General features: G+C 52.8%; 1 protein-coding gene across 7 annotated transcripts; it reads left to right on the top strand.

Moving 5' to 3' along the window:
* Positions 1 to 868: 868 nt before the first annotated feature.
* KANK4 (KN motif and ankyrin repeat domains 4) lies at positions 869 to 23179 on the top strand. Of its 7 annotated transcripts, none has more exons than XM_058843007.1 (10): positions 869 to 942; positions 11644 to 11723; positions 13075 to 14895; positions 15833 to 15944; positions 17153 to 17365; positions 17884 to 17971; positions 18346 to 18565; positions 19902 to 20044; positions 20910 to 21110; positions 21739 to 23179. In XM_058843007.1, the coding sequence occupies exons 2-10, from the start codon at positions 11708 to 11710 to the stop codon at positions 21826 to 21828; spliced, it is 2904 nt and encodes a 967-aa protein (XP_058698990.1). In that variant the 5' UTR covers positions 869 to 942; positions 11644 to 11707; the 3' UTR covers positions 21829 to 23179. The 7 variants fall into 7 exon arrangements, with proteins under 7 accessions (XP_058698990.1, XP_058698988.1, XP_058698993.1 ...); XM_058843005.1 differs by having other exon boundaries at positions 13072 to 14895; XM_058843010.1 differs by lacking the exon at positions 869 to 942 and adding an exon at positions 8436 to 8777 and having other exon boundaries at positions 13072 to 14895; positions 18349 to 18565.
* Positions 23180 to 23451: the final 272 nt, after the last annotated feature.

Genomic DNA, 23451 nt, shown 5'->3' with positions numbered 1-23451 from the left:
GGCAGACTGCCTCTGGGCAGAGCCAGAGCCACTCCTGAACTGGGTAATGGGATATTTTATTCCTCCCCTTTTACCAGGAGCCTGGGCACTGCCAGGAGGGCTCTGGAATTACTGGGTGGTTGAGCAGCAGCCTCAGATCTCTGCCTGTGACGTTCCCAGTCAGACTTTAAAGGTCTTTGGGTTCTTCTCGAAGGGAGGGGGGATCCCAGTGAGCCACATCCATCCCCACTGGATGCTGACTTCCTGGCCCAGATGGAGACCATGTGCTGCCCCAGCATCACTGGGGCTGCTGCTCTCCCACGCTCTGGAACAGCTGGAGCAGGGCTGGGATTTGCCCCCGTGTCTCAAAGACAAGGAAAATCAAAAGTTTTACCTAGCGTTGGAGGTACTGTTTGGCATCACTAAACCGATTTCTGCCGGACCCCACTTGGTGCAGCTGGATGAGCACGTGGGATTGGGCACATGGGGAGGCTCAAAGCCGAAAACCCAAATTGCCTTTTCTTTATAATTTTCCATGTGATTGCATTCAGGAACAAGGGCCCGATGTGAACCGGGCGGGGCCGAAGGGCCGAGCCAGAGAACAGCTGGTGCAAAAACAGTTCAAGTTCTGCATCCCGAGCCCATCCCCGCAGATTTCCCTTCCCACCGCTCTCGACCCGCATCTGTGCAAACAGGATGAGCCACAAAAGTATAAATAAAGCGTTAAACTGAATACCGCGGGCATGAGAGAAAGTTAAAAAAAATCCCCAAAAGCAGCTTTCCAGCCTCCCACAGCAGCCGCTCCTGCTGGCTCCCGCTGTCCCGCCTGCAGCCCATCCCCGCCGCCTCGGGCCGGCCCCGCTGCCCGGGGGAGGGCACCGGGTCCCGCCCCGCCCCCGGGTCCGCCTCGGGTCCCTCCCGGAGGAGGCAGCGGGACCGCGGCGCTGCGATCTGCCCGTGCAGGTACGGCCGCGCCGGGCACCGGGAACCGGGATCCGGGCACCGGGAACCGGGCACCGGGATCCGGGCACCGGGATCCGGGCACCGGGATCCGGGCACCGGGAGGCTCCGGGGCCCTGGGGCAGTTTGAGGCGGTTTGGGGGGGTTTGTGTCTGGGGGTGTTCGGGCGCATCGGGAACAGCGCTGGAGGATGCTCGGGGGTGCGCTGGGGGTGCTCCTGGGCTGCGCTGGAGGATGTTCAGAGGGATGTTGTGAAAGTGCTCAGGGATGCTCCAGGATCCTCACGGAATGTGTGGGAGCGCTTTGGAGGGTGCTCCAAGGGGGATCCTGGGGGTGCTCCAAGGGGGATCCTGGGGGTGCTCCAAGGGGGATCCTGGGGGTGCTCCAGGGGGGATCCTGGGTGTGCTCCAAGGGTGCTCCGGGCTCTTGGCCCCTCGCGTGGCTGCCCGGGACAGCAGCAGCCGTGGCTCACTCGGGACAGGAGTGTTTCCAGAGCACCCCTGGCTCCGGGATGGAGGCACTGAGCGTGGCTGGGCAGCTGGGAGAGGGCAGGAAAGCTCCGAGCCCTGGTGGGACCCCCAGAGGTCACCGTGTGAGGGCTGGGGCATTGCAGTGGAAGTCCCCAGAGTTGCGTTTAGCCTCAAAGCCGAACCATAAAACCCTGCCTGGCCATGAAGATGTGGCTCAGCCAAGTCCCAGCCCAGCTTCCAGGCTGAGCGTGGTCTCCCCCCTGCCCGCAGCCTCTCCCCGTTTCCTTGCCCGTTCCAGCTGCCTCACGGAGCAGCTCCCGGCCCCGTAACTCATTTCTGCCTCTGCCCGGAGCTCCGGGAGCGGAGGCACGGGCAGCATCGCCTTTCCCCGGCCCTGCACGCTGCCAGGGCATTTCTGAGCAGCCCAACTCTGCCGGGACCAGGCGTGCCCCGGGCAGCTTTCCTCAGCTCCCAGTGGCCAGCTGGTGATTTCACTCAGGCCTAAGAGCTGGGGCTGTGCTCCGGGAGAAATCAGGAACGGGGAGCACTGAGTGCTGGAGAAGAGGCTGGGTGGTCCATGAGGAAGTCGGTGAAGGCAGAACGTGGGTTGGATAATCTCAGCTGGAAGTTCACGTGAGTTCAGGACGGAGGAAGTCGTGGTCTGGATGTTCTGGCTGTGATGTTCACCATGCAAGGGTGGAAGTGGGTCTGGTCTCTTCAGGGATATCTCATTTTCCTGACAGCTCTGGGATGTGACACCGCCAGGATGGGTTTCCCTTGTCCAGAGTCACCCCAGATATTAAATATTTTAGTTGTGTTGCCCAAATTAAATTGGTGAACACTCAAAAACATTGCTGTGGTTGCTACCCTTGCCCTGCATGAACAATGGGGAAAAAATCAGCATTTGCCTTTGGATGTGTTTTGCAGTCTTCCAGGGGATTTTTTTTTTTTGGATGTGCTAAATGGGCAAAGCTGATCTCTTAAATGATACCTGAGATGGCAGAGGAGGGGGAACCTGTGGCTTCACATTAATCATTGATTATTTGTCACTTTGATTGTAATATTTAAAAAATAAATATATTTACTGAAACGACAGTCAGCCCCATGAGCACAGGCCTGGCTGGGGAGGTCCTGTGGTTGAGGAGGGATCAGTGAGTGGATTCATTCAGACAGTCCTGGAGCTGGAAGATGAGATGTCAAGTTGTCAGGGAACCTGTTGCTGCTGAAGATGAGATGTCAAGGGAGCTTGTTGCTGCTGTGGGCTCTATCAAACTCCAGGTGCAGTTTCCTGTGAATGGGAAAACCATTCTGCTCCTCTCTAGAAAGCCTTGTTGTGAGGAAGGTTTTATCTCCCAGGTGTCATCCCCTCAGGAATATGACATTGCTTCCCATCAAACAGCTCTGGCATGGGAGCCTTTCAGGAGGGAGAGGTTTGGTCTCAAAGCATTCTTTGAATCAGGAGCAGTGTTGAGATCCTGGGACATGGCTGCTGCATGAACATAGGCTCATTCACGAGCTCGGTCCCGATTCAGGTCCCTCCCTTGGTGGTTTTACAGCTGCCAAATATTTTAAAAGTCGTATTTTCATCACTGTGTGTTGCAGCCCAACTCTTCAAATCTTGGGTCTTTTTAAGGAAGCTTTGGGAGCAGCCACAGGGATGAGCATGGCCCAATTGATGAGGGGAAAAAAGTCAATATGTGAAGTTATTGTATTTTCCATTTGGTGCCCCTCTTGACAGGGGTTATGTGACTCTGCCTGGCTCCAGAGCAGTGGGATGCAGATTTTGGTCAATAAAACCCTGACCCCAGCTCCAGGGGTGTGAAGGAGCCGATGGCTTGGGGAGAAATCCTCACAGTGACAATGCCAGGGGACAGCAGTGGGGAGGAACCGGCTGCAGGGAGCTCCTGCTTCAACCTTGTTGATTTTAAACCTCAGTGGAATTCATGTTTCTGGAAGCCTCGAGTCCTGCCTATCCCAGGGTTTAAACAGCACACAAAAAAGAAGGTGGTGTCATTATTAGGATAATACACTGCCCAAATGGAGAATTTGGTGGAATCAGAAATGTGAAGTATGGTGAAAAACCTACCCAGACGCAGAGGTCTCCATCTTCAAAGTGAGAATATTTTAAATTCATCTTTGCAGCTGGTTCCTCTGCCTGTCAGGGTTGAATGTGGTGTGAGTGAGAAAGCTGAAACTACACCAGCAATGTAAAGTCCCAGTGGCTGAGACTTGGTCAAAAACCTGGAGGAAAATCCCCATTTCCTAAATGGGTGAGAGGTGGGAAATGCTGCTTCAGAGCTCCCAGCTCCTGTTATCCACACAGAAATCACCAGCAGAGGAGGAAGGCGGCACATCCACCCTCTCTGCAGTCCCGATCAATGAGGACTGTGATTTCAGGTGGCCTGAAAAAGAAATTTTCCTGTGTGAAGAGGTTTTTAAACTTGTCAGGGGTGTGTGATCAATCCAAGTCTTGTTGGCTCGGGTCAGAAATCGATGTGAAATGGCTCCGTGTCTCCATGGGGGATTGCGGTGGTTGCCCAGGGAGGAGGAGAGAAATGCAGACAAAAGGGTTTTCCTAAAAGCACCTAAAATTTCCCACTTTGACCACGTGGGAGTTACTCAGTGTCACAGCAGCAAAGCTTGACTTGTCCCAAGGTCAAGGAGGTAGAAACCAGCAGCTTGGAAGAGACCAGAAGCCATAGCAGGGCTTCATTGTTTTCTCTCAAAACTTGTGGGATTGAGGCAAAGAGAGTAAACATTAGAAACGAGGCACCTCAGATTTTTGTCTGCCTTCTGACTGTGGAGCACTTTTGTTTCAGGGCTTTGGGTGCTTTTTGTGATCGCCTGGCTCTGGGAAAGAAGACTTTAGGGAAAACACCACAGTTTTCAAGGCACGGGATAAAATCACAAGAATTGACCAAAGCTTTTGTAAGTCCTTGGCTGGAATGAGCTGGAGGTCAGTCGGAAAAGAGGTTATCAGAGGAGGGGGTGAATGTGATCATTTTCCCCTCCTGGTAATCCATAAAAGAGGGAGAGAGTTTGGATATCTGATACCTCCAGGTCTGACCCGTCTCTAATGGAAATGCTGGCAGGAAGCTCATAACATTTATTAGACAGCAACGAGCAGCTTTAATAAAATCAGTGTCCACACAGCTTTATTACAGACGTTGGGAAAGGGGCCTGAAATGGCTGTTTAAGTACCAAGGGTTGCACACCCAGGGCTTGCTGAAAGAGATCCTCTTCTTTATTAAGTGCTGCCGGGTTCATTATTCAGCTTCCTTGTGAACGTCTCCGTTCAAACCCCGGGGAGGCCCCACACGCCTCCAGGATGTTTTCCATGCGCACAGCCCCCAGCTCCAGCCCCATCCGCCTCCTCCTCCGCTGCTTTTTTTGCAGAGAGGGTGGGAGGCCAGCCTGGACCTCTCCATCATCAGCCACAAGCTGATGGGTTGCAGAGAGAGCTCGTCCCTCTCCAGCACTCCCAAATTGCTTCCAGCTCCCAGCTCTGCTCTGGAGATGCCCCAGGCAGGCAGCAGCCGAGGGAGTTTCCTCTTGGGGTGTGATAAGATCCCGGTGCTGAGGGGCCCCCATTGTCATCAGCCACGTGCTGAGACCATCCACTGGCCCCAGGATGAAGGCTCTTCCCATAACTTACAGGTTTTGCATCCTAAATCCAGTCCTGCTCTACCTCAGCACGTGCCGTGGGTGATACCAGCCCAGAGGGGAGGCTGCCCAGCACGTCTGGTGTGGCTGCAGGCTGGGATGGATCCGGCTTGGAAACTTTTCCTCCTGGTGCTGTTGGGTTTATAGCAGTGGCTCAGGCATTGTCTGGTCTCCCCAGTTTAATTTTGGGTCTGCTCAGCTGCCTTCTTCCCCCTCAAGCTGCCATTCCAAGGGATGCTGTGGGGCACAGGACCACTGCCAGTGGTGGTTTTGTGATGCCAGACACACGTGGGAAGGTGGCTGGTGGGCTCCTGGGATTCAGACCTCATCCATCAGGAACCCTGTTTGCTCTCACTTTGAGAAACCTCTTGACAACTCCTTGCAAACCAGGACTTTAAACTGCTTTTATTTAGCTAGGTATTTATTTAATCCCACAAAGTTTTCAAACGTCTTTTTTTTTCTCATGGAGGGAAACTCCTTCCCGCGGCTGTGCCAGCGGGCAGCGGATCACAGCGGAGATCCCACCCGTGTGCACGTCCCCAGCAGACTGGAAGTGGGTTATTTTTCTTCCTCTGCAGTGAAAACAGAATTGAAAAATCCGTACAACAAATATTCCCCGAGAGGCCATTTTTATTCCTGGTATGTCCATTTGCAGTGGTAGCTCAGCCGGTTGTTGTGCAATCCAGACCGCCTGGATGGAGCAGGTTTGGTGTAACCCTTTGGGTGCCGAGGGTCAGCTCTGTCTGAGGGTCACCCTGAGGTGATGCTGCCGCTCTGCTCAGCCCTGTGAGGCACATCTGGAGTGCTGTGTCCAGCTCTGGGCTCCTCAGGACAAGAGGGACACGGAGCTGACAGTGGAGGCTGTGGGGATGAGGAAGGGCCTGGAGCATCTCCATGCCCAGGAAAGACTGAGAGAGTTGGGCCTGGTCAGTCTCAAGAAGAGAGCACTGAGAAGGGGCCCCGTCCATGGATATAAGTATCCAAAGGGAGGTGTCAGATGGACAGGGATGGACCAGGCTGTGCTCACTGGTGCCCAGCAATGGGACAGGAGGAATGGGCAGAAACTGATGCCTGGGAATTTCCTGAACACGAGGCAGAACTTCTTTCCTGGGCAGTGACCAAGCCCTGCACAGATTGTCCAGAGAGGCCATGGAGTTTCCCTCAGTGGGGATATTCCAGACCCGTCTGGACACACTCCTGAGCAGGGTGCTCTGGGATGACCCTGCTGGAGCAGGGAGGTGGCACTGGATGATCTCAGTTGTCTCTGGATCGCTCTGTGATGGACCCGTGGTGGAGAGGAGAGGGGGTGAAGGCCAAACCTGCCATCCCACAGGGATTCTCTGTGGGCAGGGGAAGGCAGCATCCAGGGAGGCAGCAGTGGTGGCCAGGAGGGGTGGATGGGATGGCTCTTGAGCCACTTTGGGGCCGTCTGGTTCCTCTCATCCATGGGAGCAGCCGGCAGAGCAAACCCCCCCGGCAGCTGCGGTGCCTGATGTGAAGCAGCAGCAGTTTCAGGCCATGACCTCAGTTCTCGTGCCTGGGGGACAACCTTGGTGAACCCTTTCCCCACTTCCCACCCTGCAGCAGCCCTCTTGGGCAAAGCTATCAGAGGCTGGATGTGAATCCATCAAGCACCAGCCCATAATTAATTAATTTGCGTGTTTTGACTCCTTCCCTTCATAGCTCCCGATTAAAAGCTTATTTAAAGGGTCACAGACTTCTTCAGTTCCAGAGGGATTAAATGAGGGAACAACTGTAGGTAATTGCAATGAGGAAATGCTCCAAATTAAAGCTTCCTGCTAGGTCTGTCCATTGGGAAAACCAAACAATTCTTTCAGAATGACTTTACATCAGCATCATACAGAAATACGTGTATTTTTTCTGTCGTGCTGCTTTGTCTGGAGAACACAAGTGGCAGAATGTGCTCAGAAAAGACGCACAAGCGTAACTAAAGCAGAAGAATTCAGCAGAAAACGAGCCAATGTGCTCTGGAGTTGGTTTGGAACCTCAGGCTCAGTAATTGCTTGTGAAAGCAGAAAGCCATCGACACCGAGCCGTGGCCCCGCGCGGTGTGGGATGGAGCCGCGTGGGAAAGGCGGCATTTGGGAAAGGCAGTGTTTGGGAAAGGCGGCATTTAACCGGCTGCTGAAATTATTTTTCATTCCTTGGGTCGGAAGTTTAACCCATCCGTGCCTCGGGGAGAGCTGGCAAAAGGACAAACACTGCTGGTTGTCTACGCGTCCAGATACTCTGCTTCCTGCAAAGGCAAAACTTGTCTGCTTTTCTTCAAAGTTAATGTGTTAAAGTCCCGTTTGGGGGGTTGCAGGGAGCTGGAGCAGCGCCAGCAGCTCTGCTCTCACACAGTGACAAGATGTGGTTTTCCTCCCTAGCGTGAGATTTGGGTTGTGCTGCTCGTTCAGCGATGGGAAAGGTGCTGTGTGATGGGAGTCCCTGGTGAGAGCCCCCAGCAGAGCCCCCGGGTCCCAGGGGATGCCTCCACTTCCCAGGGTTTTCTTTCCCAGCCCTGGAAGAGTTTTGCAGCCCTGAACCCCTCGGCCTTTGCAAGCGTGAGGTTGTTGCAAGTTCAGTGCAGAGACTGAGGGATTTGTCCCTGTTGCCAGCCTGGAGGGGCAGCAATCCAGGATGCCCGAGGGGAATGCCAATGCTCGGGACAGGCTTGGGACGGGCACTCTGCCCGTCACTGAGCCACATGCCACGAGCACCCTGCCCAAAATCACAGAAGCACAGACTGGTTTGGGTTGGGAGGCACCTTAAAGCCCTTAAATCTCCTTCCACCCCTTGCCATGGGCAGGCGCACCTTCCACTATCCCAGGCTGCTCCAACCTGACCGTGGCCACTTGCAGGGATCCAGGGGCAGCCACAGCTTCTCCGGGCAGCCCATTCCATGTGTCTGCTCCGCCAGCTGGAAGTTTGGATGGATAACCCCAGAGCCAGGGGCTGGAGTGTTTGATACGGACAGTGGCACTGTCCCCCTCCCGGGGACACCGGGACACTCTGCCCGTGCCACTCATCCCGTCCGGCATCTCCTGGAACTGCGGATGGATGGGGACAAGGGCGAGGGGCTGTGCCTGCTCCACACGTGGGAATGCTCTGCCGGGAGGATTTGGGGACACTGAGCCCTTCTGCAGCTTCCCCCAGGCTGCGAGTGGCGGCAGCCGGCTGCGTTTCCTGGGGAGAGGCGCTCGTGGAATTGCTAATGCTCCAGCCGGAGGTGCAGCATGCGGAGAGCTGCAGCTGCAGCATCAGGTACGGCAACAACCCCGCCGTTAATTATTGACTCTCTCTCCAATTATCAGCCCTGATAAGGAAGCTCCCCCCTCGACAGCCCAGGCAGCGCTTGGTGCTCTGGGTTTTCTGGGAAAGGTAACTATTCCCTGGAAAAGTAACTCGCTTTATGCACCGGGATTCGACTGTCCTCGTAAAGGTCATCCGAGAGCCGTGGGCTGCTCTGTTGGAAAATCAATCCCTCTTTTGTGCTTCTTGGTTTAAACTTGTATTTGCTTTCTGAGCAAGGTCACAGCTCAGCTGACCAACTTTGTAACTGCTGGAACAGGCTGGGGTCCAGCCACGCCGCGTTTGCTGCTCCGAACCCTTCGCTGCCGGCTCTGGCCATGGGAGAAGATGCTTTGGAGGGAGGCAAGAGCTGCTGCTCCTCGGGGGGTTTGTAGGTGCCAGTGTGAGCAGGTAACATGACAAAATGCTTTGCTAACCAGTTTTTTCCTTTCCCCACGAAGTGCTGGAGCTGCTGCTGCACTGCAGGAGAACAGACAGGCAGAGCTCGAATCATGTTGTGTTACAGCTAACAGGACTGTGCTGGTGGATTAGCTTGTTATCTGTGGGCTCAGGGTTAACTGTTTCCCAGTTAAAATTACTAGCAAGACACTCTGGGAGAATGGATTTTGTGGATGTTTGTGGTATGTGGTTGAGTTAATTTGTAATTTAAATGTTTGGGGGTGTTGTGGCGCTCTCCTTTCTGCTGGCTGGGGTGGCTGGTGGAGCTGCTCACATTGCCTGGCAAGTGGCATGGAGTGAAAGAAGGGTTAAATGTGAGTGTAAAGAGCCAGTGTTTTGAGTCCAGGCTGGTTAAAAAGACAGCACATTGTCCCTGCAAACGGGGCTGCCCCAGGGAATAAAACCACTTCGCTCTGTGCTGTTGCCTTCTCACATATTTGGCTTCTCCGTTTCCATTTCTTGATGCATTTATTCCTGCCTTGAGAAAAACAGCCTAATTCCAATCTGGATTAATCCTCTCTGTCTAGCCAAGGTGAAAATCAGCGATGCATAGGAGAAAAAGAAATGTTGTCAATTTTATTTAATGGAGAAAACTCAGCAAATATAGAACCTGACAGAGGGTCAGGCTAACAGGTTTTAGCAGGATGGAGACGCACCTAAAACTGTTACCCTTCCTCAAATTATGGGCTGGACCCTGGGTGTAGGGGTCTGCTACTTCTGGCGGATGACTTCATATTTTAATCTCATTTTTCTTAGGGACAGGCATGGGAGAGCAGCTGTGGGGTCCAAAGAAGCACATTTTTGGCTCTAAGCCATCCTTCTCCGTGCCTGAGCTGCCCCAGAGGGGACAGGAGAACATCAGCAAGCTGGTTGGGTACATTCAGCATCCTTTTACGAGGCGATTTTGAAGAAGATTGGTCAAAGGAGAGTAGTTGTAGTATCAATTTGGGCTGCAGAGTTGGGGCCTGGCCAGCTCATAAATGATCCAAATAGATGTAATTATCTAGATATTAAAAACCATCCTATTCACTGGCTTTCCCCCCCACTTCTGAATAAATGACCTAGAAGAGTGGAGTGTAGCTGGTTAGGCTGGAATTGTCTGCAGTTGGAAAATTAAGGGAAAGAAACAACATTTGAGAAAGAGGCTGGTGTTTGTTTTGGCACGTGCTGTTCATTGGCAGGAGGAGACAGAAGGAGCTGCCCTTTGCAGGAGGAGTGTGGTTAATTGGAGAGCACATCAGGAGCTTTCCAGGAGCTCACAGGGTGCTGGGTGGGCATCAACGTGACCCTCTGTGACCCCAGTGGAGCTTTGGAGAGCTTTGATGTTCTCCTTGGGCTGGGACCTTCCTGACTTTCCATCAAGGCTGTGCATTGACCATAACCATGCTTACCTGATTGACAACTAATTGTTCCTTTAAAAGGTTTTGATCTTTCAAAGGATTTGTTACGGAGTCATAGAATGGCTTGGGTTGGAAGGGACCTTGAAGATCATCTTATTCCATGGGTGGGGACACCTTCGACTAGACCAGGTCACTCACAAGCTGGCCTTGGACACTTCAGGGATGTGGCAATGTCCTATAGTAACAATACAGTAGGATTTTACTTCATTTTTTAGCTGGTCTTTGGTAAAGGTCAGCTGGAGCCCCTGTGTGGGGAGCTCTGGATCTGTGGTCAAGTGCTAAAGCCCTCGCTGAGGCAAAGCTCTGCAGGCAGAAAATGAGTTCAGACTCGAGTGGTTTGGTCCATGAGATGGGTGTGAGCTGGGGCTGGCTCAGCACAGGCTTTGTGCTGCTCTGTCCTGCCCTGAGAATGTTGCATAGCTCAGGGATGCACTGGAGGAGCAGGGATGGACTTCCAAGCGGCTGTGGAACCGTCTCTGGCCAGGAACCAAACTGGATACTGTAAGGAGAATCATAAACAAACAACCTACTGTTCAGGAAACTCCCACTTCATCCTCTGTAGCAGAAATTGAAACCAGACCTTCTCCCTTGGAGCGTTGTTGTCCTCCTCACACAAGCCAAGCACAGTTGGACTGTGATGTCCAACTGCCCCAACCTCCTTCACCCTTCCCTGCCTCCTCCCTCTGCCTTTCTAAAGGATTGGGAGGATTTTTATCCAGGACCTTTCTTGGTTTTTCCCAGCCTTAATTTCTCATGCTCCAGGATGGTCTCATCTGGGTCCACGTGATGGGAAGGAGCTGGAGGGTAACACAGCCCAGAAATGGTGTGAAGATCTCAGTGCTGGCTGTGGTGGATCTCCACCTGAAGTTGTTCCCTGAGCTGAAAGCAGTTTGTCTGTGGTTCAGTTCAATTTGGTGAAGATTCTTTTTAACAGTAGGGACGTGAAGTCTTGTCATTTGAACAAGATTCAACATAAATTTTGAATCTTGGCTTGTTATGGATTTAAACAAAAAAAGGCAAACCAGTAATTTGTGTGTAGTTTATATCCCTGTTGTCAGGGATCTTTTATCATGTTGGATATCTCCAGCTCCCAGGGGTCAGTGAAGGGTCTCTGTGCCATCGATCTCAAGTAATCCCAAATGTCTGTCTGTCCTCACTGGCCATCAAACCCTGTGTAATGCAGGGCATGTTTTACAAGGACCAGCTCCCTGGGATGTGTCTGTCAAGCACAAGTTGTTGCCTCTGGAAAAGGAGCTATTGATTTTAGCAGCTTCAAAGCTCTTGGACACCACTGGGCTGCAGAAGATGGGAAGTGGGAGGGGGGTGGCCTTTGAAGACTTGTAAGGCTTTAAGGAGAGATGAAGTTCCCATGGCTGTGTTATTTTATTAAATTAAAAATATCCATTTCTTTTTTTCAGGGGTGAAGCGACTCCTCAGCCCTTGCCAGAAGATGTTTAAGTGACAGCTCAGTTAGACCCCACCATGGAGAAGACAGAAGGTATGGAGCCTACAGGATGTTTATTTCTTCATTTATTCCTTGAAAAAAAACCAAAACAAACTAACCAAGCCCTGGAGTAATTTCCTTACCAGAAATGCTGTAAATAACCTGTTCTCTGTAAATGTGGGGCTAAGAATTGAAAAATGCATCGTTCATTATTATGCAGATTTCTTAAAAACTGCAGCAAAGCAGCTCCCAGCTCTAGATCAGCTCATATTTGTCCTCACATGCTCTGTGACAGATCCCTGCTCCCACCCTCCAGCTCTGCTCCTGTGCCCTGGGATGACCCCAGTGGTGCCTTCCCTCTGTCCTTCCTCTGACTTCCACCCAGACAGCGCCTCAGAATCTCAGTGATGCTCTGAGCAGCACCAAAATCTGTTCCAAATCATCCTCATCCTCTCCAGCTGCTCCACCAGGATGGAGACAAAGGGGTCAGCCACGGGCCCTGGTGCCTCCTCCTCCTCCTCACTGAGCCCAACTTGTTTGCTCTGAGGTGCAGAGCAGCCCAAACCACTGTGATTTCAGGGACTTGCATGAAGGGAACCATCGGTGGTGCAGACGTTGAGCTGTTAACCCCCAAGCTGGAAACCTGGGGGCTGTGAATGGAAATTTGCAGGCTGGAGATGGCTGTGTTAACAGCGTTGAAGTGGGAGATTTGGGTGGAGAGCTGTTGTTTGCCTGTGCTGGCTGGGTGGGCAAACACGCTGACACCCATTTAGTGGTGATTTGCCTCAATTAGGAGCAGTGCTGGGAGCTGAGCCGGTCACCTTGAGATGAGCGTGTTCCGCATGGCCGTGGCTGGCGCTGTCTGTGTCCAGCCTCTCTGCCCAGATCCATCATTTTCAAGGAATAATTTGTGACCTGGTGGTTGCAGGTGAAGCGAGGCAATGATTTTCCTGCTTGGTGTGCTCTGAATTTCCTGCTTATGCCACTGGAAAGTTAAAACCAAATCAAAAGCCTTGAAAAATGTCATTGTCATAGATTGATCCCATAGTCTATTATTGAGCTGGATTTATTATCCAGCAGGCAGCTCTCTGTACCTACACAGACACGTAGCTCTGCCTGCAAAACCTGCTGTTTGCTTAATTGCCAATTAGAGCCATGATTTCAGGAAATTTTTGGCTTCCTCAGTGCAACAATTACCTGATGTACCTCTGGAAAACCAGATCAGAGCTTGGTGCGTGCCACTGTGTCTCTGCACAGCTTCACCACGAGCCTCCACAATAATGAGCTGCAGCCCCTGCCTGCCCAAAACTGAGATGAAAAGAAAAAAACATCTTCCCCCTGCTCTAAACAATTATTTTCCCCAAAATTTAATAATTTCTTCTTTTTCTGGGGGTTGTTTCAGCAGATGGCCAGCCACCCAAACCCGATGGGGACAGGGAGCAGCCCCGCAGCCTCCCCTACTCCCTGGAGACACCCTACGGCTTCCACTTGGACCTGGACTTCCTGAAGTACGTGGATGACATCGAGAAAGGCAACACCATCAGGAGGGTCCACATCCACCGCAGAGCCAAGCAGCCCAAATTCAACACCCTGCCCCGAAACTTCAGCCTGCCCGAGAATGGCTCCCGCGCCTGCTCCAGCGCCTCTCCCAGCAAGAGCTGGACCTCCACCTGCTCCTTCCCGCAGCGAAAGGCATCCCTGGGCGAGGAGCCCCCCCGAGCCCCGCTGCCCGCCGAGGCCGAGGAGCCGAGCTACCGCCGGAGAGCGCTGCTGGCCGAGACGCGGCGGCAGGCGGAGCTGGGCTGGCCGCAGGATGCGCTGCGGGCGCGGCCGCAGCTGCTGCGAGCCTCCAGCATGCCCGATGCGCTGCCCCCCGGCCAGACACCCCCGGCCGGAGCCTCGCCCCTCCGGACCCCTCCGCAGCACCGCCACGACCAGGGAGGCTCCGAAAGCACCTCCCGGCCCGGCTCGGCCGGCAGCGCGGTAACCCCGCAGCGGGAGATGAGCTGGGAGCAGGACGGCTCCTTGGCGCATCCCGGCTCCTTGGGGCTTCCCGGCTCCTTGGCGCATCCCGGTGGGGTTCTGCCGGGGCTGGGCCCCGTGCAGCCCCCCTGGCAGAACCAGCAGCTGCAGGTGGTGATGGAGAGCGGGGCCGAGGAGAGCGATGCCGCCGATGCCGGGAGTGAAGCAGCACTGCCGGCTGCCCCCCAGCTGGCGGAGGAGAACGTGAACCCTGCGGAAAGGGGGCTAAGTGTGAGTGAGATAGATCTGAATGTGCTGAAGGAAGGTGAGAAGAGGAATGTCCAGGCTGGAGGGGACAAGGAGGGCGGTGTTCCCCAGGCTCCTGACGGGGGAGAGCCCGGTGGAGTCACGGCACTGAAGCAGCAGATTGCTGAGCTGGAGGAGCAGCTGGCTAAGAAGAAAGAGGAGCTCGAGCAGGTCAGAGCAGTGCTGGAGCAGCAGGATCATGAGATCCAGGAGAAGGAGAAAAGCATTAAGCTGCTGGCCAGCTCCAAAGCTCAGCTGGAAGAGCAGCTGTGCCAGGAGAAGTCCAAAGAGGCTGAGCCGCGGTGGCGGCGGGGCAGCGGGGCCTTGCAGTGCCTCGATGCTGCGGTGAACACCGAGCTCTCACAGGTGACAGGGGTCAGGCAGGCCCAGGACAAAGGCATCAACGTCAATATCCCACTCTCCACCAGATCCATTGGCTGTGGTGCCCACGGGGCAGACGGCACCAACACGGAGGTGGGCGCGTGCAGAGAGCAGGGACTGGTGGGCGCTGGAGCAGAGGGACGTTCTGGTGAAGCCAGCATGGAGGCTGGAATTCCTGCTCCGAGCTTCACCCAGCTGCAGATCCACGAGCACCCCAGCGATGACAACCAGAACCACCAGAACTCCCTTGGCCCAAATGCAGGCGGAAACAAGGCAGGCTTTGGAGAAGATAAAGCTCGGGAAGGGCTGCAAGAGGAAGGTGCCCCTGGCCACGAGGATGTCCCGGCTGTTGACCCCATCGGGCAATATGTGAAAAAGATCCAGGAGCTCCTGCAGGAGCAGTGGCTGTGTTTGGAGCACGGGTACCCCGAGCTGGCCAGCGCTATCAAACAGCCGGCCTCCAAGCTCAGCTCCATCCAGAACCAATTAGTTAATTCCCTAAACTCCCTGCTCTCTGCCTACTCCTCACAAGGGCCCGTGGATAAGGAGAATTCCAACACACACTATCAACAGTTGGGTAAATAATATTGGCAGAGGCTTCGATGTGTCTGGGCCAAATCTTTTCCCATTTATTCCAGCGTGGAGCAGGGTGGGGTGTGGTGGAACAGTTGTTGTCAGTCAGATCAGGAATAGTCTCGACAAACACGATGAGAAAGGCAAATCCCTGCACATCACAAGTTATGGATCTGACATGAAAAAAAGCAAACAAAATGATGTAGGAGCTCATAAAGCAGTGGCTCATTTATATATCAGCTTCCAAAAGCTGTCACACTGGTGGCTGTTCCATCAAATAAACATTCTTTTTATTCGGATTGGACATCTCAGTTTGCAAGAATATGAGGCTGGTGCTCATCTGGGGTAAATCAGTGTGGAGTTCTCCAGAACCCAAACCAGTCAAACTGACTGAGCAACCAGGCTGGGAAAAGACCTGTCCCTGCTCACAGACCTTCATCAAAATAATTTTAGCTTGTATGAAGATGGGAATCCAATGCCTGTTCACTGGGAGAGGGAGGGAAGGGACTTGCAAATAGACAAGTGACGTATTCCTTAATATATAGACACTATTCAAAGTCCAATGGAAAACCTCATCCATGTAGTATTATAGCAGATTCATATAGGAATTTTCCAATACATTACTACTGGGGGAAAAAAAACCCAAAACCAAAACAGTATTACAAAAGTCAAATCTATTCATAGGACAAATACATAATTCCCTGTCACTTCCTTTATATTCCCAGTCACCTGGAGAGGTTTGAGACCTGTATTAAAGGTGGCAGGGCAGGTTCAGGTTGTGGCCAGCTGCACCTGTAGTTTTGCAAGACATCAAAAGACTCTCATAAGATGAAGTAAGATGCTTACAGTTATGATTTGTAGCTTGTTGCTAGAGGTTGGGAATAATTATTGCTAATTATGGCACGTCTGCTTAATTAATCTATTATTTTGTATTTTGGTAGAAAACTCTCCAACCACAAGTCTTAAATCCATCATGAAAAAGAAAGGTTATGGTTTCCATGCAGGAGGCAATGGGACCAAAAAGAATCTCCAGTTTGTTGGGGTAAATGGTGGGTAAGCATCCATTCAGAAGATAAAACCTGCCTTTTAATGTGGAATGCTCTCTGTATCGCTGGAGACGTCATTCCTTCTCCCCCTCTTTCCCCCTCCAAACCTCCTGATTAAAAGGCCAGTTGAAATGGAGCCTCTTTTCTCCCTTCTTTAATCCAGCACTGATAACCTGTGAGTAACCCCGTGAAGGAAAGGTGGTGGTGTGTTCAGAGCAGCGGGGACACGCCGGGGACTCACCCTCTCTGCACACCCTTCTGCTGGGGCTTCATCCAAAACCCAGCTGGGGAAGGTGGGAAAATCCCATGGGAAGATTCCCTAGGAGGATTCCCACTGACCTTGGTGGGTTTTGGAGGAGGCCAGCATTGCCTGGGTGGGCACACTGCCACTAACCTGCCCCCATGCTCCAGCAAAACCAACAGCACTTGGGAAAAGGCTGCTTTGGTAAATGAGGAATTACCTCAGGGTGAAGGAGACTTTAGTTTGTGCTCCCCATTCCAGGTGTGTCCAATATCCAACACTCTGTGAGCTAAGCAGAGGCAGCATCTCCTGCTGAGGTGTGCTGGCATGAAGAGTGCAGGACATGTGTCAGTGTCCCTGGGCTGGGCACACAGCTTGGGTGCTGCTTTCTGCTCACACCCTGCTCCTCTGACTGCCCAGCTGCTGGCTTCTACCACATGGGTACAGCTTGTAGGGACTGGAGGACTCGATTACTTTGGGGAAAGTTTTGGGGTTCATCAGAGTGAAATGTTCTGTTTTGTGGAAGATATTATTAATGCTTTTAGACAAGCAGAGGAGAGATCTCTATCAGGGCTGCTGGAATGGTGGATTCAGCCCGTGCAAACACAGCTTTCGTCTTGTGCTCCTCGAGGCTGCCGGTGCCGCCAGTCCCTCCTTGCCACAGGGGCCGTGCTGCTGTCACCCTGCCACAGCTCCCAGCAGGGAGGCAGCTCTCAGCCCCTGCCCGGGCTGGGAGAGATGGACATCCCTCCAAACCCTGAAGTAACCTTGCCTGCTGCTCATTAACTGCTTCTGTCACACTCCTGCTGCTTAAGGCGCCAAACAAAGACTAACCCCGACTCCGGCTGTGGCTCAGACCTTTTAACTCACTGCTTGTCACCCTGGGCTTCACCCAAGGCCCGTTGGAGTCAATGAGCCTTGGTCAGGCCCCGTGGCTGGGGAAGGAGGGAGTAACGTGTGGTGTCCTCAAATAGCTACGAGACAACGTCAAGCGAAGACACGAGCTGTGACGACAGCGCTTCGGACGGCGACACCGACACCGAGGGCAGAGCCGGGGACCTGGAGCCCGAGCAGGCTGGAAGGGAAAGCAAAGAGGCTTCCTCAGGGGAGAAGAGTGAGGATGATGATGATGATGAGCAGGAGGCATCAGCAGGAGCAGCACCCTGCTCTCAGCACCAGGCTCACAGGTAACCAGGACACCAGGTGGTGGCTGCAGGACACAGGGCTGGGTTCTGCTGGTGGAACAGCAGTGCTGACCTCTGCAGGCAAGGGAAAAGGCTTTAAAGTGCTAAATATTTTCTGAGTTACTGCAGAATCTAATGGGGATTGATTCAGGCCCTACACTTGACAATGAGTCACGTCTGGTGAGTTAGCTCATTTCTCCCCACTCATGGAAAGTTTTTTGGTAAAGTTCTTTACAGGTTCAGGAATAAATTTTTTTTCCCCCCTCCAACCTTAAGGATTTTTGTAATAGATGAAGTTGACCACACAAATCTGTGACTCTGGGCTTAAACCTTTGCTTAAGTGCTTAGCTTTGTATCTAAAATCTGTGTCAAGTCAACTTGGGACAACTTCTGTCCAATATTTTAAACACTTAAATGTGTTGAACATATTCCAACCTCATCTGCCTGTGTTCTCCTACTTGCTTCAATACCTCCTGCAAGTCCTGTCCTATGGTGGATTTACCAAAGTCTTTTCCCTTTAGATGCAAACCCTCTGAAGATTTCCTTGCTGCCTGCCAGCTCCTCAGTGAACACCTCCCAGAAATCAGGAGCACAAGCAACAAACATCTGGTACAGATATTTCCCAATCTCGTTTCAGACACGGTTCATGCTCTTTGTTCACTTTAATGGACAAGATTATCCTGATGGCACATTGCAGGCTGTGCCCTGGACAGCTTTGTGAAGGGAGGGAGGGTGAGTTGACATCTGAGTCAGTTTTAGAATGGTGAAAAAGAGAGGAAAAGGGGGGGGGAAAAGGAAGATGAAGGCTTTGTCTGGTTACTCATCCAAGTTACCACAGGAAATTCTTTTCCCCTCAAGTTGTAGCAGCAATCACAAACCCACAAGCTAAATGCTGGCTGGGTGGTGCCAGAGCACGTGGGGGCAGGAGCTGGGGCAGCCACCGCTCCACAGGGACAGTCACAGTGACACCTTGGTGTTTGCAGCAGCACGTCCTCGGCTCCATCTCCCAGGAGTGGTTCCAGGTGTCCAGTCACAAATCTTCCAGCCCAGAGGTGGTGGCAGCGTACCTGGAGGCGCTGGGGGACATCCAGCCCCAGCTGCTGGAGACCGTGGTGAACCTGCCCGACAGGAACGGCAACACAGCTCTGCACTACAGCGTGTCCCACTCCAACTTCCCGGTTGCAAAGCTCCTGCTGGACACGGGTAGGAACGGCCACCCTGCTCAGCCAGGCCCTTCCTTGGGCTGGGAATGGCTCTCACCAAGGGGTCGTGTGGTGCCTACACAGGGAATGGGGACATGGACAGTCCCAGACAAGGCAAACATTGAAAGGAATCCAGGCTCCTCCCAGGGAGCTCAGTCAGGAGCTAAAGGAGGTGGGACAGAGGTGGGGCTGAGGACCAGCAGCCACCTACCTGCAAGGGCCCCATCCAGGAGACAAAGCATGGAGGCAAGGTCCATCCAGGAGAAAAACAGGGGCCTGAGATCCATCCAAAATACAAGGATGGAGCTGAGGTCCGTCCAGGAGACCTGGCTGACCTCAAGACCGGCATCCATAGTCATCCATAGCTCAGCTCTGGGGCCATGGATGTAGCTGGGGGTCCCAGCTGAGGCTCCTCAGGGACATTAAGGCTCATTAGATCCCTCACACATCTTGAGGTTTTGCAGCCTGACTTTGGGGATGGCTCAGGGATGCTGTATCCAAAGGGATGTCCCTGATGGCCCCAGTCCAGGTGGGATGGGGTGGCCCCCAGCTTCCTGCAGCAGCCAGATCATGGCTCGGGGCAGGAGGATCAGACCCCTGAGAGCACAAGAAACCCGCCAGCACCGCAGAAAAACTCCCATGTTAAACTGTTGAACTTCTTGTGTTGCAATGAAAGAACAAAAATCTCAGCTGAGCTTGTACAGGGCAAAAATGTGCTCGTGCTCCAAGAGAAGAGAGGCACTTTGGCCTTTTTTCATGGGCTGGACAATCCAAGAAATGTTTGGGAAATGGCAGATTATCATACACATCTATAACCCGATTGTTGCCACAGAGGCACAGGGAGGGAAGGGTTTGAGCAGCTGGTTCCTCAGGGCGAGGCTGGACCAGAGCCCTCACCCTCAGACACGGCTCATTCCTCGTGGTGGAGCTGGAAATGGGCTCTTTGAAGTGAAAAATGAGTGAATTGGGGCCAGGATGTTTTCCACGCCCGTTGGGTGATGGGCTCTGCTGCTCCCTTGCCACGGGAGCCAAAGCAAACAGCCCACAGCTCCAACCAGCATGTGCTTGAGGCATTAATTATCCCCTTTAATTTCTATTTGTTGTGGTCTTCAAAGTTAATTGATTTGACCTCAACAGTTGTAATTAACTGTAGCACCAGGGGCCGTTTAATGCTGCGCTCACAAGCCTGGATATTTAAAACAGATAAATCCCTGTCCTGCATCATCATGGAATAACTCCTTTCTCTGGGAATACAAGATTCCCCACGTTGTGTGACTCCCTCTTTCCTTTCTGTTCCCTCTGGGTGATCCACCATGGGCTGGATCCATCCCCTGCAGGCACGTGCAGCCTGGACCTGCAGAACCGCGCCGGATACACGGCCGTGATGCTCACGCCGCTGGCGGCCCCCGAGACCCGCCAGGACATGGAGGTGGTGATGAGGCTGCTGAAGGAGGGGGATGTCAACCTGAGAGCTGCCCAGGTGTGTGACAGGAAACAGCTGGGGGAATAATTTGGGTTCCTTACCTCCCACGGCAGCGCCAGGCTGAGACTGACTGGGCAGCAGGTCTGGGGTTGGAGTTGCTGCTTCCCGAATGTTCCAAAAGGAATCTCAGCTGAGTTGCAGCATGGCCACCCAGCAGCTCCCTGGGAAGGGGTGTGACAGCTGGGGGAAGTGGAGAAACTAAAAAAGGCTGAAAATTTTGCAAACAAGTTTTCCTGAAGTAGAAGTGGCAGCAGGGAGGAGCAGTGAGGGGTGAATCCCAGGGCATGGGAGCCCCAGGTTTGCTGGTGAGCTTCATCAGAGTCACACATCTGGGTTTAGAGATGAGAGTGCCCTCATCCATCTCTGCTCCCAAACTGCTGTAAAAGTTATTCCAGGTTTGAATTAAACCTCCCAGGAGGATTTGGGGAACCCACATTTGGGGGCAGCTGGGCAGTTTGGCCATGCTGCTGCAAGGACCTTCCACAAGTGAATGGGTGTTTCTCACAACACCTGCTGAGGAGCCCCAGTGTGATTTAATAATAACATGCAATAGGATGCAATATTAATAGGAATTATTATCATCTATGTACCATACAATAATGCTGTGCAATGTTGATATGTGGTCATGGGATGTGGGTTAGTGGTGGGCTTGGCAGTGCTGGGTTAAGGGCTGGGCTCGGTGATCTTAGAGAGCTTTGCCAAGCTAAATTATTCAGTTATTCTATACATGCTATTATTGTTGTTATTTTTATTATTATTGTTGTTATTATTATTTATTATTGTCATCCCTGACAGTCTGAGCCAGCAGGGCTGTGGGAGGAGGGGGGCAGGGGGTGCTCAGCCTGTCCCTGTGACCCTGCAGGGAGGCCAGACCGCGCTGATGCTGGGGGTCAGCCACGAGAGGGACGACATGGTGCGAGCCCTGCTGTCCTGCCAGGCCGATGTCAACCTGCAGGACGAGGAGGGGACCACGGCCCTGATGGTGGCCTGTCGCCAGGGCAACGCCGACATCGTCAGGCTGCTCCTGGCCCAGCCTGGCTGCCAGGTCACGCTGACCGACAAGGTGAGGCTCCACGGCATCACTGCACCAGGGTGAGGGGGAAACTCAGCTGGGATCCCGTGTTCCGGGCAGGAATCCCTGAGGGATGGGTTTTAAGTGAAGAAGTGAGATTTCAGTCTGTTTTCTAATCAGGGCATGGCTCTTAGGAGCGTACCCCTGGTTTTGGTGCTGCTGCCACGGGTGGGGTGGCTGTGAGAGCATACTGCATCCAGGAGCATTGGTGTAACCCTGAAAAACCCCAGATGAAATCCTGGGCATGTGGAATCAGCAGAGCATCAGCTCCAAGAAATTAGCAGCAATTAATTCCTCCCCGAGAACGGAGCCTCTCTGTGGGGATGTGTGGGATGGGGCTGGGCCGGGAGCGGGCGGAAATTCCTCCTGCTGGGCCCACAGGGCTGCGTTTGGAATTATGGAACTATTTTCCAATTAAACTATAATTTTATCTGAGACATGCAGGAGGGCACGGGGGCCAGGCAGAGGCACAGCTGGGCTGTGTTTGGTGTGGTTGAGGCCCAAGGGGAGGTTTGGGATGGTGACTCACTGTAAAGCAGGGAGGAACGGAGGGAGGGAAGATTTGGGATGGAGCAGGGATTCACTGGGGCGGTGATGTCTCACCTCCTGTGTCCTGCAGGGTGGGAACTCAGCACTGTCACTGGCCCATGGGGACATCGCCGCGCTCCTGCGAGCCCACATGGAGCTCAGCCCGTCCCTGTCCATGTGACCAGCGGGCAGGAGAAGCCAGGATGGAGCTGGGAGTGAACAGCTCCTGCCTGAACAGCCCCGCTGAGGCAGCACCAGCACAGCAGGGTCACAGGGGAGCAACCTCCCTGCACTATCTGAATAATGCTCTGTGCCTAATTCTCCTCATTCATCCCACTCACACCCCGGATCTGCAGCCAGTGCAGACTCCAGGCTCTCCTGGCCGCTCCTCCCGGGGCAGATTTGGCAGGTGAGCAACCAAAACGAACGAGAAAAGCACATTAGAACGGCAGTACTTAGTCTTTTGTAACCTGAGGTTATGGGTGTCCTTTTAATCGACTACTTAACTGTATCTCATTTAACTTGTAAGTTTGTGTCCTAATATTTATTATCAGCTCTTCTGTAAGTAGTGGCAGGCAGCGATTACTCAGTGTATGTAACAACAAACACAAGCTGGATGGATTGTGGAAAGCATAAAATCCTATTTATGTTTGCTTATGCGGGTCTGATGTAAGAATTAAAAATTAATGCTCTAGGAAAATATTTGAGTATGCCAGACCCAAACACGCAGACATTGTTTTGCCTGGGTTTGGAATTACCATATGGCTGTTATTTTTCCCTAATTAAGTTTGAGCTAACGGGGAAGCACAGCCCATTGACAGGCTCTGCTTCACGGCAGGGCGGAGCAGGGCATTCCAAGCACGGGAAGATCCCAGCAGATTCCCATCACAGGCTGGGCTAATGTTGTCCAAGAGCTCCCTGGAGTGGCTTTGCTGGCAGATGCCTTTTGGACCAGCGTTTGCTCGTTGCTTTGCCTCTGCCCAATTTTAATATTCCCAAACTCCTCCTGTAAAGCCAAGACGTGATTTAGCTGCTGGAATCAGGTCTGCCCCACATGGAGCACCCACAGGGTCCAGCATCACCTCAAATCAGGGTTTTTTCTTAAATCCCTCTGTTTCTGACAGAGAGGGAGGCAGGGCTCAGGCCCCACTTTGCCAAGCATCCTTGTTTTGCTGGATCAGGACCCACTGGGTGCTCTCCCTTGGCTTTCCTGGAGCAAACCCAGATCTCCCTGATTAGCTAATTACTCCTTTTTTTGTAAGCAGAAGTAAATCCCAGACCACTCTGGTTGTTGTTAAGTCAGTTCACGTCCTGACAAAATGCCTCTTGAGCTGCCTTGAGCCCCCATCTTTGCAGGGAGGGGAGAACAGCCCTGACCTCGGTTTTCCATGGAAATCTGCCATCTGCTCAATTTTCTTTCCTTTTTCCATGTTTTCAGTCCAGAACATTCACTATCTCAGACTTCTGCCTTTTTTTTTTTTATCTATATCCCAAATGCCTCCTTTATCTATAAATAAAATGAATTAAACCTTTCCCTGTGTGTGTTCGTGTCCCCATGGCTGTGGCTTTTCTGGGGTGACTTCCCACACCTGCACAGCACCAAACCAGTCATTTTGGAGGTTTTTCTTCAGATCAGTGACCCACCCCCATCCCCAGGGGGTCCCTGCACAGATATGGCAAGGTGGGATATTTTTTTTCAGGAATTCCCCCAATTTGTGTACAAAAGCAAGCAGGACCATCTCTTCCAGGTCCAGCTGTAAACAAAAAGGGCCATAACACTATTTTTGGACAGTCTTCACTGAGT

This window comes from Poecile atricapillus, chromosome 7, assembly GCF_030490865.1.
Source record: "Poecile atricapillus isolate bPoeAtr1 chromosome 7, bPoeAtr1.hap1, whole genome shotgun sequence".
Taxonomy (NCBI): Eukaryota; Metazoa; Chordata; class Aves; order Passeriformes; family Paridae; genus Poecile; species Poecile atricapillus.
This window is presented reverse-complemented; position numbering and strand designations above follow the sequence as displayed.